Source organism: Stenella coeruleoalba (assembly GCF_951394435.1).
Source record: "Stenella coeruleoalba genome assembly, chromosome: 1".
In the NCBI taxonomy this organism is placed as follows: Eukaryota; Metazoa; Chordata; class Mammalia; order Artiodactyla; family Delphinidae; genus Stenella; species Stenella coeruleoalba.
In genome coordinates, this window is record NC_137169.1 from 27,831,587 (window position 1) to 27,849,901 (window position 18,315).

Below are 18,315 nucleotides of genomic sequence, written 5' to 3' on the forward strand. Positions count from 1 at the left end.
AGAGTCCGCCTGCCGATGCAGGGGACACGGGTACGTGCCCCGGTCCGGGAAGATCCCACATGCCGCGGAGAGGCTGGTCCCGTGAGCCATGGCCACTGAGCCTGCGCGTCCAGAGCCTGTGCTCCGCAACGGGAGAGGCCACAACAGCGAGAGGCCCGCGTACAGCAAAAAAAAAAAAAGAAAACCTAATGTCTCACATAATTTGAAAGTTCAAGAGTTGGACATCTGGGGCGTCCCTGGTGGCGCAGTGGTTAAGAATCCGCCTGCCAACGCAGGAGACAGGGGATCGAGCCCTGGTCCGGAAGATTCCACATGCCTCGGAGCAACTTAGCCCGTGCGCACAACTACTGAGCCTGCACTCTAGGGCCCCCCAAGCCACAACTACTGAAGCCCGTGCGCCCCAACAAAGAGAAGCCACCACAATGAGAAGCCTGCTCGCTGCAACTAGAGTAATCCTGTGCGCAGCAACGAAGACCCAACACAGCCAAAAACACAGCAAATAAATTAATTTATTTTAAAAAATAAAAAAAGAAATGTCCAAATCTGGCTGCCACCTATAATACATAGGGCTTCAGGGCTAAACTCCTAGTCCCTAGTCAGGGATCTGAACAGCCCCCTCGCCCACCCCCAAGGTTGCCTTTTCCTATTGACAGAAAAGTGGCCCAGAGGCTGGGTGGGCGGGGGTGGGCGGCGGATGCACTGCGCATGCTCGGCCGCAGAGAACGCCGGGGAAGGGGTGGGGCCTGCGCGACCGTTTCCCGTTGAAGTTCTTTTGAGAAACGTAGCGCGGCGACCGTCGGTGAGAGAAATTAGTAAGCCTCCTTAAGCGCTTGTAGTGTCGGTCTTTATTTCTGTGCTTTACCAGAGACGGGCGGAGAGTTTGGCCAGTCGGAGGAAGGATGAAATGTCTGGGAGGGCCGGGGTTCCAGGGACTCAGCCCTGCGTGCGGATGCCGCCATGTGGGGGCCGGGAATTCGGGGTCAGGCCCCTGGATAGTGTTTGTCGTCTCCTTTAACCTAGTCTGCAGAGAGTCGGGGCGTTTTGCCCCCCCCTCGACTCCCCCGCTAGCTTCCTGCGTTTCTCAGCGCTTACTCTGCTCCTGCGCCGTAACTGCCTTCAGCCTTCGGTCTTTCTCCATGGCCTCCGTTTCTAAAACATTACTTTGATCCCACCTGTGGCTCTCCCTCGTTAAGCAGTGATTTTTTTTCAAACTGAAAAAAAAATCATGGAACTCCTTTTGCAAATAGAGTTGTACATGGGATCTTAAATAAAAGGTATTTTTTAATTGTTATAAATGTTTGGCTCGTCATGAAATGGGATTTGAAATTTTGATTAGATGAAGGTACAGTCTTTGTCATTTTATGTTATGTCATTTTGCTTTTGTGTACAAGATTGAATCGAAAGTATCTTGGTTGCATGGACTAATGTTTACAAACGGTGACTTTTTTAACTTTCTCAGGTTGCAATCTCATCATACTTTTAAATTAAACTGACTGGAAAGTAGGTAAGTGGAGAATTTTCTCTTTAAGTGTTGAATCACTGATAACATCTGACGATAGCTTGTATTCCTCATCACAAATATATAAGACAAGAAGCCCCCGAAATTTATAACAAGAACTACATTTAGTCCTAACACTTTGCACATTTAACTCTTAGGTTGAGGCAAGAGTATTAGTTAAAGGAGTAGATGCCCTTGCTAAAACAGTAAATTCACTTCTAGGATTTTCTGTGAGTGGACATATACAGTTCAGAACAAAAAGTGTAAGTGCAAAGCTGTAAACTTCCTCATCAATAACACAGCTACAAGGCATTGAATTATATTCACCCTGATGGCAGGAAAAGCTATTTTCTGAAGGTCTCTGTTAATCTAGCACAAATTAATGCTTTGGAGGTCACCAAAATACTTCACATTTGGTATGTAACACAGTTAAGTGTATCTCATAATTTTATTAGTTTTTTTAAAGTAAATTTTTACTTAAAGAAATATGAAGTGTTTGATGAACCCCAAAAGCTACTGATGTACAAGACTTAAGTTCAAGGTTTTTGGTATTTAAGGACTTTCCGGATATGAACCACATCTGCTTTTCCAACTTCATTTCCTTCCACTAGCACTCTTGCATTTTATCTTCATCAGTAACTCCACTTCTTATAGTTCCCATATATTTGTGTTTTTCCACATACTGTCCCTATATCTGAAATATCCCCCGTGATTGCTTCATAGACACCTACTTGAAAACCTAGCTCAAATATAACCTTCTAAGACTTCTTTGACCATCTTCTCTTACCTCATTTCTGCTTTGTACCTCATGTATGCTTACATTGTGCTAGGCAGAGTGTTATGAGAGTCTGCATGTGGTAATTATCTCTATAGCCCCAGCACCTATGCACTTCATCAGTAGTGGCTCCCCATTGCCTACAGAACTAAAAATGGACATTTTAGTTTGGTTTGAGAAGCGTTTAGCCTTCTGCCTCCAGTCTTCCTATCATTCCAGTAAAAGAGCTTGCAGAACTCAACGAATAAAACAAATCTTTGGAAAGTGTAATGCGTAAAGAAGTAGCTGTAATGCAAAGAAATAAGAGTATACCTGCTTCTGGACTCTTACATTACTCATTTTATTTTTGCTTGTGTCCATACCATACCATCTTAACTACTGTAGCTTTTTAGTAAGTCCTCAAATTTTTTTCTTTTTTGAGATTGTAGTGCCTATTTGAGGTTGTGTATACATTTTATGTACATTATGGTCATCTTGCAGGTTCAACAAAAACTGGGATTTTGATCTGTAGCTCAGTTTGGGGAAAACTGACTTAATATTGAGTCAATCACTGTCTCTCTCCATTTATTTAGATCTTACTTTATTTCTCTCAGCATTGTTTTGTTTTCAGTCTAGAGATCTTGACGTATTTCATTAGATTTATTCCAATATTTGATGTTTTATGACACTATAGAAAAGTTATTTTAAATTTTTAAATTTCTAATTCTACAAAGAAATATAATTGATTTTTTTAATATTGACCTTGCTAAATTTACTTAATAATTTCAGTAGTTATTTGGAAATCCTTTTGGATTTTCTATGTACACAATATGTCATCTATAAGTAATGATGATTTTAATTTTTTTTTTTTTTTTTCTTCGGTACATGGGCTTCTCACTGTTGTGGCCTTTCCCGTTGCGGAGCACAGGCTCTGGACGCGCAGGCTCAGCGGCCATGGCTCATGGGCCTAGCCACTCCGCGGCATGTGGGATCTTCCCGGACCAGGGCACAAACCCGTGTCCCCTGCATCGGCAGGCGGACTCTCAACCACTGTACCACCAGGGAAGCCCTCACTTTTATTTTTGAAGGATGTTTTTACTGACTATAGAATTTTAGATAGATTTTTCCCCCCAGCATTTTAAAGTTATTCCATTGGCCTCTGGCCTTCATTGTTTCTGACAAGACAGCCTTCATTCTTATTTTTGTTACCCTGTATGTTAACGTCCTTTTTTTCTAGCTGCCTTTAAGATTTTCTTTTTATCTTTGGTTTTCACCAGTGTGACTATGATGTGCAGAGTTGTCTTTTCCTTATGTTTATCTTATTTTTATTCATAGAACTTCTTGAATTCGTGTGGTTTGAAATTTTTGTTCATTTTGGGGAAATTGTCCAGCCAGTATTTCTTTAAATGTTGCTCCTGTTTCATTGCCTGTTTTCTCTTATTCTCAGGCTCAGTTTACATGTGTGTCAGACCATTTTGCTATTTCCCACATGTTGCTTACATTATTTGTATCCTTTTATGTATCAGTCTGACTACTTTGTACTAACCTGTCTTCTAGTTCACTAATTTGATATTAAATTCATCTGTTGAATTCTTAATTTCCCTATTTTACTTTTCAATTCTCAAATTCCCACGATTTTTTTAAAAATTGAATTCCAGGATTCTGCTGAACTTTTCCATCTTTTTCTGTATTTTCTTAAACACATCAAAGTTCTTGCCTACTAACATCAGTATGAGCCACACTGTGGGTCTGTTTCTGTTGTCTTTTTTCCCCTTGGTTTTTAGTTTTGTTTTGTTTGATTAAATTATTTATTTGGTTGTGCTGGGTCTTAGTTGTGGCAGGCAGGCTCCCTAGTTGCGGCATGCAAACTCTTGGTTGCAGTATGCGAACTCTTAGTTGTGACATGCATGTGTGATCTAGTTCCCTGACCAGGGATTGAACCCGGGCCCCCTGCATTAGGAGCACGGAGTCTTAACCACTGCACCACCAGGGAAGTCCCTTCAGTTTTGTTTGTTGGGGGGTTGGGGGGAGTTTGCTCATACATTTTTATTCTGGACATTGTGGGTGAAAATTTTGAAAGACTCCTCCAGAGAGGACTGCAGTTCATTTAGGTGTGCAAATAGTACTAGCAGATTACATTGATCCTGTTGAGGGATTCTGTTAGGCATTAATTAGGGCTGATCTATTTAGGTTTGCCCTTTCTTCTAGGAAGTAGTCTTTTCTCCTGGGTTGTGGCCCTTACTCTTAGGGCTTGGCCTCCTGGAGTCTCAACTGAAAGTCCACATCTTTACCAAGTCCCCTCTTCCTTATCTGGGCTTAAATTTCAACTGTTCTTAGCTTTGCAAAGCTACTGTAATCTCTTTTAGCCTCCCAACTGCTGTTTTCTGCTAGGTTTTTTGGAGTCTTGCTCTGTAGATGTGCAGTTTAAGGGTTAGCTAATGAGTGGAGATGGGGAATATTTGTGTGCAAATTTGGGGGCTTATTTCTCTGAGGTTCTTTCCTCCCAGATTGTGCCTCTTGAGTTCCAGCTACTTAGGCACCCAGAACTCCTATCTCTGTAGCTCACGGTGCTGCTATTCTCTGCTTGGGCATTTTCCTTTATCCTGGAAGGTGCCCTCAGAGGTAAAGCCTGTTAATTTTTTTTTTTTTTTTTTTGCGGTACGCGGGCCTCTCACTGTTGCGGCCTCTCCCGTTGCGGAGCACAGGCTCCAGACGCCAGGCCCAGCGGCCATGGCTCACAGGCCCAGCCGCTCCGCGGTATGTGGGATCCTCCTGGACCGGGGTACGAACCCGCGTCCCCTGCATCGGCAGGCAGACCCCCAACCACTGCGCCACCAGGGAAGCCCAAGCCTGTTAATTTTATAATTGTTTCCAGTGGAAGAATTTAGCATACTAAAAGCTATTCTGTTATACCTAGATTTATCTTATCTAGGCATATCTTATTTTTAATTCTTGCCAATTTGATAAAATCTAGAGCTGAGTTGGTTTAGAAGCTGAGTAGAATTTGAATAGGCAGAAATGACTTTGCAAGTAGAACAGTAAGAGCACAAGTGTAGTGGGGAGGGAAATTCTCTCTTTCTTAGATTGACAATTAATTAATCTTTCATCGACAGGTTTATGTATGCAATATTGTACTAATTTTCCAGGAGGAAAGTATATACATTCCGTCTGGAGGTCTGTCTGTGTGTCTAGAAGTAACTGCTAATAGCTTGCCATTTCTTTGCAGTCTCAAGGGTTTTTGTTTGTTTTATTGAAGTATAGTTGATTTAAAATATTGTGTTAGTTTCAGGTGTACAGCAGAGTGATTCAGTTATATATATATTTCTTCAGATTATTTTCCATTATAGGTTATTACAAATATTGAATATATATATATATATTTACTGTGCTATACAGTAAATCCTTGTTGCTTAGCTATTTTATGTATAGAGGTTTGTATTACTTAATCCCATACTCCTAATTTATCCCTCCCCCTTCCCTTTCCTTTTGGTAACTGTAAGTTTGTTTTCTGTGTCTGCTTGTTTCTATTTTGTGTATAGACTTATTTGTATTATTTTTTAGATTCCACATATAAGTGATATCATACAATATTTGTCTTTGAGTGACTTACTTCACTTAGTATGATATTCTCTAGGTCCATCCTTGTTGCTGCAAATGCAATGTTTCATTCTTTTTTATGGCTTAATAATATTCCGTTGTATATATATACCAATCTTCTTAACCCAGCCATCTGTTAATGGGCACTTGGGTTGTTTCTATATCTTGGCTATTGTAAATAGTGCTGCTATGAACATTGGGGTGCATGTATGTTTTTGAATCAGAGTTTTCATCTTTTCCTGATATATGCCTGGAAGTGGAATTGCTGGATCACATGGTAGCTCTATTTTTAGCGTTTTTTTAAATTAATTTATTTATTTATTTTTCACTGTGTTGGGTTTTTGTTGCTGTGCGCCAGCTTTCTCTAGTGGCAGCAAGCAGGGGCTACTTTTCGTTGAGTGCGCAGGCTTCTCGTTATGGTGGCTTCTCTTGTTGAGGAGCACGGGCTCTAGGCGCACGAGCTTCAGTAGTTGTGGCTCACAGGTTCAGTAGTTGTGGTTCGTGGGCTCTAGAGTACAGACTCAGTAGTTGTGGTGCATGGGCTTAGTTGCTCCGTGGCATGTGGGATCTTCCTGGACCATGCCTCAAACCTGTGTCCCCTGCATTGGCAAGTGGATTCTTAACCACTGCGCCACCAGGGAAGCCCTATTTTTAGTTTTTTAAGGAACTTCCATACTGTTCTCCATAGTGCCTGCATCAATTTACATTCCCACTAAAGTGTAGGAGAGTTCCCTTTTCTCCACACCCTCTCCTGCATTTATTATTTGTAGACTTTTTGATGATAGCCATTCTGACTGGTGTGAGGTTATACCTTATTGTAGTTTTGATTTGCATTTCTCTAATAATGTTGAGCATCTTTTCATATGCCTGTTGGCTATCTGTATGTCTTCTTTGGAGAAATGTCTATTTAGGTCTTCTGCCCATTCTTTGATTGGGTTGTTTGGGGTTTTTGATATTGAGTTGTATGACCTGTTTTTATATGTTGGAAGTTAAGGCCTTGTCGGTCACATCATTTGCAAATATTTTCTCCCATTCTGTAGGTTGTCTTTTTGTTTTGTTGATTGTTTCCTCTGCTGTGCCAAAGCTTTTGATGAGGTCCCGTTTATTTTTGCTTTTATTTGTTTTGCCTTGGGAGACTGATCTAAGAAAATACTGTTACGATTTATGTCAGAAAATGTTTTGCCTTTGTTCCTTTCTAGGAGTTTTATGGCGTCTTACATTTAGGTCTTTAAACCATTTGGAGTTTATTTTTGTATGTGGTTTGAGGGGGTGTTCTAATTTCATTGATTTACATGTAACTGTCCAGCTTTCCCAACACCAGTTGCTGAAAAGACTGTCTTTTCTCCATTGTATTTTCTTGCCTCCTTCGTCATAAATTAATTGACCATAGGTGTGTGGGTTTATTTCTGGGCTCTCTATTATGTTCCATTGATCTGTATGTCTGTTTTTGTGCCAATACCATGCTGTTTTGATAACTATAGATTTGTAGTATAGTCTGAAATCTGGAAGCATTATGCCTCTGGCTTTGTTCTTTGTCTTTTATGGTTCCCTATAAATTTTAGGATTATTTGTTCTACTTCTGTGAAAAGTGTCATGGGTGTTTTGATAGGGATTACATTAAATCTGTAGATTGCTTTAGGTAGTATGGCCATTTTAACAATATTAATTCTTCCAATCTAAGAGTATGGGATATCTTTCCATTTCTTTGAATCATGTTCAGTTTCTTTTATCAATGTTATATCGTTTTCAGTGTATTGGTCTTTTACTTCCTAGTATAAATTTATTCCTTAAGGTTTTATGGGAGTTTCTAACATGATTTTGAATGAGATTTTTTTTTTTTAACTTTCTCTTTCTGATACTCATGTTTTCCTTTAAAAACATGTGACTTTGGTTTTCTGCTCCATGATATATCCCTCTTTGGTTTAAATTAAAATGTTTTAAATTACTTATTACCAAGTAGTACTAACTAGCAGAAAGATATTTATCCTATGACGGCTAATAGTCTCCAACATACATAGTTTAGCCCCAGTTGGGGAAGATGGGTGCGACTATGTTAAAAAGAGGTCTCTAGGATTTATTTTACTCCTTTGTTCATTGTACTGAAAAAGGAAGTAATGAATTTGTTATTCGTATATGTCTTTTGCTCTTTTTGGTTTTTTAGTAGCTAAAGAAATGTTATATACCATTTTCCTCTACCTCAGAAGTATATATATATTTTTTAATATTTAACTGCTCTGCCTTTTTTTATACTTTATTTATTTATTTATTTATTTGGTTGTGGCAAGTGTTAGTTGCAGCACGCAGGATCTTCATTGCCGGGTGCAGGATCTTCGTTGTGTGGCCTGCAGGATCTTTTAGTTGTGGCACGTGGGATGTTTAGTTGCAGCATGCGAACTCTTAGTTGCAGCATGTGAACTCTTAGTTGTGGGATGTGGGATCTAGTTCCCTGACCAGGGATCCAGCCCGGCCCCTTGCATTGGGAGTGCAGAGTCTTAGCCACTGGACCACCAGGGAAGTCCCAGAAATATATTTTAGATTAATTACACTTTCAGGGTACTTTCTATTCTTTGCCTATGTGATGACTGACATGTATGAAGGGATTCCTAGATGTTTTATTTTTAATTGATCTTTAGACTTAACATAGCATATTTACTTTCAGATGAAGGGAATATACAATCTAGTAGTTAATTTCCAGTGAGTTTTGCTTTGCTGGTTGTATGTAACACTCAGATGGGTTGAGCAGAGACTATATGAGCTTTTATTGCACTTCACAGTCAGGCCTTATTTAATTTTCTGCCTTGGGATAGGAGTATCAACTACAAATTAGCACTTGCCGTTGGCACTTGCCAACTACCTCTACAAGGATTAAATCATGAGCTGCTGCAGCTGCTGACTTTCAACACCCCCTGAAAGGAGTTCAGGGTGGAGAGCAGAAATGAGGCACTCTGTGCTCTGGGAAAAACTGGCAGAACAGGTCTTCAGATAGTTATATATTTTCAGGAGCCGATTTTATGAGCCCAATTCTTGTTATCTCCTCATATCTAGAAAAGCACTAAAATCCTTCATGGTGATGACTGCTCCTCCGACTAGCAGAAGTATACTCCCCCTTCACCAAAGTCACATATATACTGACCTTCCCCTCTACCTCTTTGGAGCAGTTTCTCAGAGCTATCTGAAATGCTGTCTCCCTGTCCTCATTTTGCCCCAAATAAAACTTAACTCGCAACTCTTACGTTGTGCATTTTTTAAGTCTACAGGAGCTTTCAGTAAGAGCTGAGTTAAAGATCAGTGAGTTGAGTGGCGGAGTCCCAACCTCAAAAATAAAAGACAATTACGGAACTTCGGGGTTTTCAACGTACTAACTCAGAATAAAACCAGAGACCTGGAGTTACTCCAGTAAGAACTTTAACTTAATCATATCTGTTTTACTTATCTCCTACCCTCCATAATCATTAGTTGTAAAGACCTTTTTTTAAAAGAGTATCCTTTTCTCTTGGAGGTGATGTAAGAGGAATCCAGGAGACTTGTCCTCTGCAGCCAAGTTAGGATTGCAGGAAGGGAAAGAGTTGCAAAGGATTTAGAATTGGAGGTGGCAGCTACAAGAAAAATGGAAAATAGACCTCAGTTAAGGAAAAAGAAGAACACAAGGAACCAGTCTGTCCTTAAGAGAAGAGGCCTTGGAGCTGAACAGTTGTTACCTGAAAACTGGGTTTGCCCCTTGGTGGGCGTCAAGCCAGTAGACGCAACCAAGCCAAAGATCTGGAGAAGGAAGGATTTATTTATTATTACTTGCAGCAAATAAGGAGAACACTGGGGATCTTTACCAAAGCAGTATCTCCCCAACAGCAAAATTGGGGAAGTTTTAAGCTAAGGGTACATGCCTGTTCATGAAGGGACTTGAGCAGAGGAGAATTCAGCGTAGAATTGGGGGAAAGGTCGACAGAGTCCAAGCTTTAGTTGATTGAAGTCTGGAGGCTCAGCATCATCTTTCCATCCTCCACCTGGGTGGGAGCCTTAGCTCTTACAGAACTGAAAGATATATTGTTATTCCCTTGAGGAACCAGGACCCTTGCCCCAAGGCTGCACTGTTGTTTCTTGACTGCTCCTCCCTTGTTTCTGTATTCCCTCAAGATCATTAATTACTGAGACCTGTTCAAGGCCAAGCATTGAGGCCAGGCTTAGATCACAAAATGGCTTAGGCCAAAATGGGTTCTCTTATGTCAGGAAAGCCATTCCTGGTTCTCTTCCTCCAGGGACCCCCTGAGCTATCTGCTTACACAATCCAAGGCTCCTGTAGTTCCTCAAAAGTTATAAAATGGAATTCTTTTTTAAGCTTGAGTGCACAGCAATCTTTTATATTGATTTTGGATTTTAGCTATTGTTTGGGGGTCTTTTTTGCAGTTTTTTGTTTGTTTGGCTGTATTGGGTCTTCATTGCGCGCGGGCTTTCTCTAGTTGAGGCGGGGTCTACTCTTCATTGCGGTGCGTGGGCTTCTCATTGCGGTGGCTTCTCTTTGTTGCGGAGCACGGGCTCTAGGCACACACGTTTCGGTAGTTGTGGCACATGAGCTCAGTAGTTGTGGCGCACAGGCTTAGTTGCTCTGCAGCATGTGGTATCTTCCCAGACCAGGGCTCGAACCCATGTCCCCTGCATTGGCAGGTGGATTCTTAACCACTGAGCCACCAGGGAAGTCCTTAGCTGTTGTTTAAAAAGAAAAAAAAAAGTCAACCCAGTAAATTTGAAGATCTAACTGACCTTATTCATGAATCTGGCAGTATCCCATCTAGTAAATAGCAGGGCACTCAAGGAACTGTACAAGATGGAACGTTTTTATAGGCAGAAAGAGGGTAGGACAAGAAAGCTAAAAGAGTGGACTAGTTTAGACAGGGTCACCTTCCCTTAGGGGAAAGCAGGGGGTCTTGGGCAGATTACCTCACTAGTGCTGACCAGGAAATTAAACTGATTGGCTTAAAATTCCACTCCTTGGAGAGGCTGAAACTACAGTTCTGTTAGGAATTATCAATAAGTCTTGGCGGGGCTTAGCACAGTTAAGGCCAGCTTGGGCTTGTTGTTTCTTCTTAACACTATTTACCAAAAAGGAATCCGTTGATGGGGGGGGGGGGATTAAGTATAATGGGGAAATAGCTTCAGGACATAATTAGAAGGTATATTTGATATAATTTGGTGATTAGATGTGGGAGAAGAGGCATTTAGGACTGTCCCTAGATTTCTGGCTTGGGAAATTGAGTATATACCATAGTGTCATTTCCCAAGAAAGGGAACATGTGTAAAGCAGGTTTATGTGGATAATATAAGAATATGATTTTAAATCTCCTGGACTTGAGGGACCTGTAGAACATACAAGTGGAGATATTTAATAGGCAATTGGGTATATGGGCTAGAGCTCAGGTATGTAGGGGAAAAATAGCCTATAGATGATAGTTGAATCCCAGGTTGTGCCCATAGAGCAAGCAAGAAGAGTCCTGAGGAATTGTGCTTTGGAGGAACACAGATGTTCAGAAGCAGGTGAAATAAATGTTTGAGAAAAAGACTGGCAAAGAGGTAGGAGGAGAGATAGGTCTTGGAGTCTTAAGAGTCAAGGAAGGAGAGGGACTTCCCTGGTGGTCCATTGGTAAAGAATCCGCCTTCCAATGCACAAGACATGGGTTGGATCCCTAGTTGGGGAGCTAAGGTTCCATGTGCTGCGGGGCAACTAAGCTCATGCACCACAAGTACTGAGCTTGTGCACCTCAAGGAGAGAGCCCGCGTGCCACAAACTACAGAGCCCATGTGCTCTGGAGCCTGTGCGCCACAACAAAGAGCCCGCACCGCAATGAAAGATCCTGCAGCCTCAACAAAGACCCCTGCATGCTGCAACTAAGACCCGACGCAGCCAAACAAATAAAGAAAATAAATAAAAGAAATCCTTCACCTTTAAAAAAAAAAAAAAGTCAAGGAAGGAGAGAATTTCAAAGACAAGTGAAGGAACAGTCAGAGGGAGGGCAGTAGCTTTAGAAATTTTTGAATGTATTTAAATGATTCTATGAGAGAAACCAATAAGGAGGGGAAGAGGCGACCTGAGGGAATAGAAATAGAGACTAGTCTCTATGCAAGAAAAAAGCATAAAGGTTTATCTACTGGAGAAGGCAGAAAGCAAAGCTATATTGGGGAGTAATGGATGAGGGAAGGAAGCTAGTGTTGTGAAAGAACGTTTTGTGCTTCCAGAAAATTACTATATTTGAAGGGACTAATGTTTAAAAATCAGATTCTTGAGACTTCCCTGGTGGTGCAGTGGTTAAGAATCCACCTGCCAATGCAGGGGACACACGTTCAATCCCTGGTCCAGAAAGACACCACATGCTACAGAGCCAACTAAGCCCGTGTGCCACAACTACAGAGCCTGCTCTCTAGAGCCCTCAAGCCACAACTACTGAGCCCGCACACCACAACTACTGAAGCCCGCACGCCTAGAGCCCGTGATGCGCAACGAGAAGCCACCACAACGAGAAGCCCGCACACCACAACAAAGAGTAGCCCCCGCTCACCGCAACTAGAGAGAAAGCCTGCGTGCAGCAGCAAAGACCCAACACAGCCAAAATAAGTAAAATTAAAATCAGACTCTTTATCAGTTCATATTTTATTTTAGGAATCTGGATACTGTTTTCCAAGAAAAAACCCATTAGTTTGGAACTGGAGGATTTCTTTGCATCAGACAGTAAGATGAAAGAATCAACAACAGATGGTGAATGTGACAAGGCAGTGGCGCCACAACTGAAGAGGCTAGATGAAATTAAGGCAGAACCTGACAATGCTCAGGTAAATATTTTACCTTATTTTCTATTTTCTAGAGTAGTAGTTAATTATAAATTTTAGTTATGCAGGTGCTGGTTTATCAGTTGAAAATCTTAATTCCTTCCCGAAAGCAGTTGACCAAGTAACAACAGGGTGTGCAGTAAGTGCTGTAGTGAGCATATGCAAGAATATGAGAGAAGGTTGGACTGTTTGGAAGTGGGTTTGGGGGTTGATAAAAGGATTGCTTAGGGTATTAATGGGCCTAACTGAGGTTAACACATTTTTGTTTTCATTTTTCTTAACTTGAAACAATACAAATAATTACTTATATGTTTTTATGTTGCTGTCTCTATTAAGTAGTAGAATTATTTAGTACATTTTAAATTCTTAGAATTTTTCTTTATTATTTGTTTATCCAAATTAGTTTCATATTTATCCTTAAACTTCTTTAAACATGTCAGATGCTAAAGAACCTATAAAGGAAAAACTGAATCAAGCTGTGAGTGTTTTGTAAGTAGGGCCAAATTTCCTTAGAATGTTTATATATGAACCAGCTGAAATTTATAGTGAAATGAAAAGTAATTTCATTTTTAATTAATTTCTAGTATTCTGTTTACAAATAGCTAAAGTAAATCAATACCAAGTAAGGGTATGACTCCCACTGAGTTGGTGACAATGGGAATATTGTCCATCTAGGAAGTACCCATTGCTCCTTCAGCCCGTGGACATTCAAAGACATAGATCAAGTTTAGGTAAATTGCCTGCTGCTCTGAAAAAAATCCTCCTTCGTTAGACTCATTCAGCCTAACCTAACAATTTTTGTGTTTAAGGACTTTATGAAGACAATTAGCTATTGGTGATCAGAACAAGAAGGGAAAATAGGATCATTGAGTATGTCTACTCTCTTTTTGTAGTAGCTAGTGAGGGACTCTGTTAACAAAACTTTATAAAGTCATATCTAGGTACAGTAGGAAATATTGTAGTAATTGATGGGTGTTATCAGCCAAAGGTCACCAAAAGGGTAGTGCTTACTTATGTACCATGGTTCAATTCAATTATGCAATTCACTGAACAGACTTGAGCATAATATATCATTTTCTATTGATTGACTGGTCGTTTTCATTATTTTTCAACTCTTTTTTAGGAGTATTGTCAAGCCCAACAGCCCAAAACTCAGGAGAATGACCTGAAAATAAACACTACGTTTTCAGACAATGGTAATAGAATTACTTAAGTTAATCATATTTATTCTGACCAATGTGATAGCCAGTTTATTCTGCTTTTTTAGAATGCCTTTGAATAGTGCATTGATTGTTTTGGGTTTCAAGTCCAAGACAAGTAACCTCTATGAGATAATGGAAGAATGCATGCTTAATATTATGTAAATACTAATTTTTTTCCTTCCTGTTTTGTGTTTATAGCTTCTCCGATGACTACAGGCATTCAGCTTTCTCTGGCATCATCTGGCATGAATAAGATGCTTCCCTCAGTTTCAACCACAGCTATTCAGGTTTCCTGTTCTGGCTGTAAAAAAATTCTTCAAAAGGGGCAAACTGCTTATCAGAGGAAAGGGTCTACTCAGCTTTTCTGCTCCACACCGTGCATCACTGAATACATTTCATCTCTCAATTCACCAGCTCTTCCGAAGAGAACTTGTTCAAACTGCTCAAAGTATATAATTTTAAATTATGGCCCCTTTTACTTCCCTACATAGATCTTGATCAGAATCTTGGTTGTAATTTTCTGCATGTTTTTTTTTTTTTTTTTCTGAAGAAGTAATCACCTAGGTTTAGGTAAAAGAAGCTACTTCTGCTTTTAGTTCCTCTAATAGATTCTTCAGAAATAGTTTTTTTTATCAAGAGATTTCCAGAAATTAAAATGATAGGAGCTGTGTTTCTCTTCACCTTTAAATAATGACTTCTGAAACTTATTTTCCTATTCTTTTCATTTGAAATTCTCTGTAAGTGGGGTTATTGCGTGCCCATTATATTTTATCATTTAACTGTATAGTGAGCAACCTACTAAAAATTTAATCATATAACAGTTATTTTTTTGACCTTCCAAGGTGTAAAGTTATTTAATGTTTATCTTGTAATGGCAAGTGAAGTAGTTTAATTGTTTTGAAAATTGAATAGCCTTAGGTAAACATAGATGTATGTATGTAATCTTTTTACGTTTTCTGTGAACTATTATTGGGGTCTTTTTTGCTAACGTTTTTACATATGTAAAGCAATTTAGATGAGAAGAAGGGAAGTAGTAGTGATTTCATAATGTCCAGAACTTTGAACACTACACTAAGATGTCTAAAGGATCAGTGCTTTGAGAGTCCCATAGTATTATAATTCTGGTTTGTTAGCACTCATTAAATGCTAGTGTTAAGTTTAAATGTCTTTGTTTCAGAACAAGAAAACGCATAGGCTACCAGTTTTGCCAGTAAATATAAATTCCTTTCAGATAATATCTTGTTTTGGAATCAGATTGCCACAATTTGAATCTTGCTTCCTCAATTTACATTTTGCTACTCTATGTGATCCCTGAGCCACTATACAGCATCATCATTTGGGAGCTTGTTAAAAATGCAGAATCTCAGGTGTCACCCAGGCCTATTGAATCAGAACTACATTTATCCCCAAATGATTCATATACGTGCTAAAGTTCGAAAAGCATTGAGAACTTCTTTTTTAGTATTCCCATCTATTTTGTTAAATGTATGTAAGAATTTTGATCATTAAATAATATATTTAAGTGATCAAAATAATATTTGCATGTAATAAGAACCCAGTAAATGTTGGCTGTCACTATTATTCTCTTAACAAACTCACATACCCTTTATACTGGTTGCTTCAGCTCCTCATTTGGCTGCTGCTTCAGGAGTTAACCTTTGCTTCAAGTCTTCCTCCCCAGAACTCTACTTACCTTTCTTTTGTGCTTTGTAAACCCTTTAACACTATACTGTGTCCTTTTTCTTTTTTGCTGTGAGCTGTATGGCACTCTCTTCAGCATGCTTTCTTTCTCTGCAGAGTCATAAAACTGGAAGGGACCTTAGAGATCATCCAGTCCAAATATTTTCTTTTGGTTTTGAGGAAACTGAGGCTCTGAGAAGTTAAAGTATCATGTTGCTGTGTTTGGAGTTTACCCATTATACATCTTCAGCGGAGCTCCCAGACAGATGACAGATTGAAAAGGCTGAAGCAGGAAAGATTTAGTGTGTAAGTTGTTCTCTAAGGCAAAGAAATCCAATATGAACAAAACATGAAATAAGTTTTACTTCCTTTGGAATAAAAATGTTTTGATAGAAAATACTATTTTATAGGTTGGTGGAAATGTGGTACAGTGATGCGTAGGCTGCGAGAGGCTGTCCATTGTTCAGAGTAACCTTTACTGTTTTCAGAACTTTTTACTGTACATTCATTAGCCTCTTGTATTAGGTATGTAGTTCTCAAGATTTTAGCTAATTATCAGTTGAGGTTTTTGATGAGGTTTTTTTTTAATAGTGATTTTAAATCTGTTCTGAGTCGCTATAGGTTTTTTTTTTAATTGAAGTATAGTTGATTTACAATGTTGTGTTAGAGTCAATGTAGTTTTTACTATGTTTCATGAACCAAATGAAAGATAACTTTGAAAATGACATTTAAAGTCATGTTAGAAAGATAAGACTGTTCTTTTGAGAGCTATGTATTTAAGTGTATTTCTGTACTTCTGTATCCCAATTGAAGCTAACCAGAGGTCCTGAAAGAAATTAGTGGAGTTTAAAATAGGCCTATGCACTAATGATGTAACACTTATTTGTAAGAAAGTTGTTCAGACCTATGCTCAGCCTTTGGTTAAGCTAATTTTAGGCACTTTTAACAAAATTCATTTTTGATTTTTTTTTCTTTAAATAAGGCCTTAGTAGATTAGAAGCTAGCAATCTAATATGCTAATAGCAGTAAAAGCCAATAAGCATTTTCAGACTTCAGTGCTTCTGCCAGTGCTATTTCTTCTGCCTTCCTTCCCATCTGGCTAATTTCTTACTATCTTAAAGGTCTGCCTCAAATATCTGTACCCTTTGTCTATTCCCATACCATTCCTTCCTCTTATTCCCCCCAGCCACCCAGATAATTGTTCCATGGTCTGTGTTTCCATAGTGTTCATAACTCCCAAAACATTGATTGTAAAATTAATGTTATTAAAGAATTGATAATGCTATAGTTAGACTATGAACCTCTTGACATTAGGGACCAGATTATACTCATTTTTATGTCCCCAAGGCCTAAACACTGCTTGGCACACAGTGAATCCTAGAAAAAAATTTGTCACAACTCAGATACTGCATGTAGAGCTACATCTTAAGCCAGTAAAATGACTGGTGTTGTGATAATGAAAATTAACCTGTAATTTTGGTGCTGTTTAAGGAGGCAGAAAGATTATAGTACAGATAGTCCCTAACTTACAATTGTTCTACATAATGATTTTTCAACTTTACAGCAGTGCTAAAGCGATACACATTCAGTAGAAACCTACTTCGAATTTTGAATTTTGTTCTTTTGCTGGGCTAGTATGATAGTATGCAGTATGATATTCTCATGATGCCGGGCAGCGGCAGTGAGCCCCACCTCCCAGTCAGCCACGTGATCACAAGGGTAAACAACCCATACACTTAAAATCATTCTGTACAACCATTCTGTTTTTCATGTTCAGTACCATATTCAGTAAACCACATGATATGTTCATCACTTTATTATAAAACAGGCTTTGTGTTAGATGATTTTACCCAAGTGTAAGCTAAGGTAAGTGTTCTGAGCACCTTTAAGGTAGACTAGGCTAAGCTATGGTGTTCTGTAGGTTAGGTGTATTAAATGCGTCTTTGACTTATGATATTTTCAATTTAAGATGGGTTTATCTGGACATAACCCCATTGTAAGTCAAGGAAGATTTGTACACTAAAAATTTGTAAATATTGAGGTTTAAAATAGTGTTGATTTCAGGAGTATTTCATCTGGAAAACTTACCCTGAAAGATTGATATTCTGAGGGATCTAGGTAGCCAGATATCTTGGTATTTCCTGTAGTAGCAGTTCTCACATTTTCTGGTTTCTGGACCCCTTTACAATCTTAAAAATTTTTGAAGACCCAAAGAACTTTAGTTTTTTTTTTTGTTTGTTTGTTTTTTTGCGGTACGCGGGCCTCTCACTGTTGTGGCCTCTCCCATTGCAGAGCAATGGCTCTGGACGCGCAGGCTCAGCGACCATGGCTCACGGGCGCAGCCGCTCCTCGGCATGTGGAATCTTCCTGGACCGGGGCACGAACCCGTGTCCCCTGCATCGGCAGGCAGACTCTCAACCACTGTGCCACCAGGGAAGCCCAGAACTTTAGTTTATGTAGCTTACATCTACCTATACATATATTGTGTTAGAAATTAAAACTGAGGAATTTTTAACTATTAACTCATTTAAAAGTAATAAACTCTGCATGTTGACCTAATTTTTTTTTTTTGAATAATAGCGTTTTTTAAAATTTAGGAGAAATTTTAAGAAAAATTTAGTGAGCACTGTTTTATTAGTTTTACAAACTGCTTTACTGTCTGGCCGGGTTCTCATATCTGCTTCTGCATTCACTTGGTTATAAAATGTTGTTTTGGTTGAAGTCTGAAGAAAAGCTGACCTTACAAATAAGTATTTGGAAAAGGGAGGAGT

At 39.3% G+C, this 18,315-nt stretch overlaps 1 protein-coding gene across 11 annotated transcripts in view; it reads left to right on the forward strand.

The window, feature by feature from the left end:
* The first annotated feature begins 735 nt into the window (after positions 1–735).
* Positions 736–18,315, forward strand: part of ZMYM1 (zinc finger MYM-type containing 1) — a 34,365-nt gene continuing 16,785 nt past the window's right edge. For 5 of the 11 annotated variants that reach the window (XM_079933181.1, XM_079933179.1, XM_079933180.1 and 2 more), the window contains exons 1-5: positions 759–799; positions 1,460–1,504; positions 12,496–12,665; positions 13,786–13,858; positions 14,063–14,312. In XM_079933181.1, coding sequence (XP_079789307.1) covers positions 12,570–12,665; positions 13,786–13,858; positions 14,063–14,312 — 419 coding nt within the window. In that variant the 5' untranslated portion in view covers positions 759–799; positions 1,460–1,504; positions 12,496–12,569. Of the gene's footprint in view, positions 813–852; positions 1,505–8,508; positions 9,246–12,495; positions 12,666–13,785; positions 13,859–14,062; positions 14,313–15,811; positions 15,851–18,315 lie in introns of those variants that run through there. The other 6 variants (XM_079933182.1, XM_079933184.1, XM_079933186.1 and 3 more) reach the window with 6 other exon arrangements.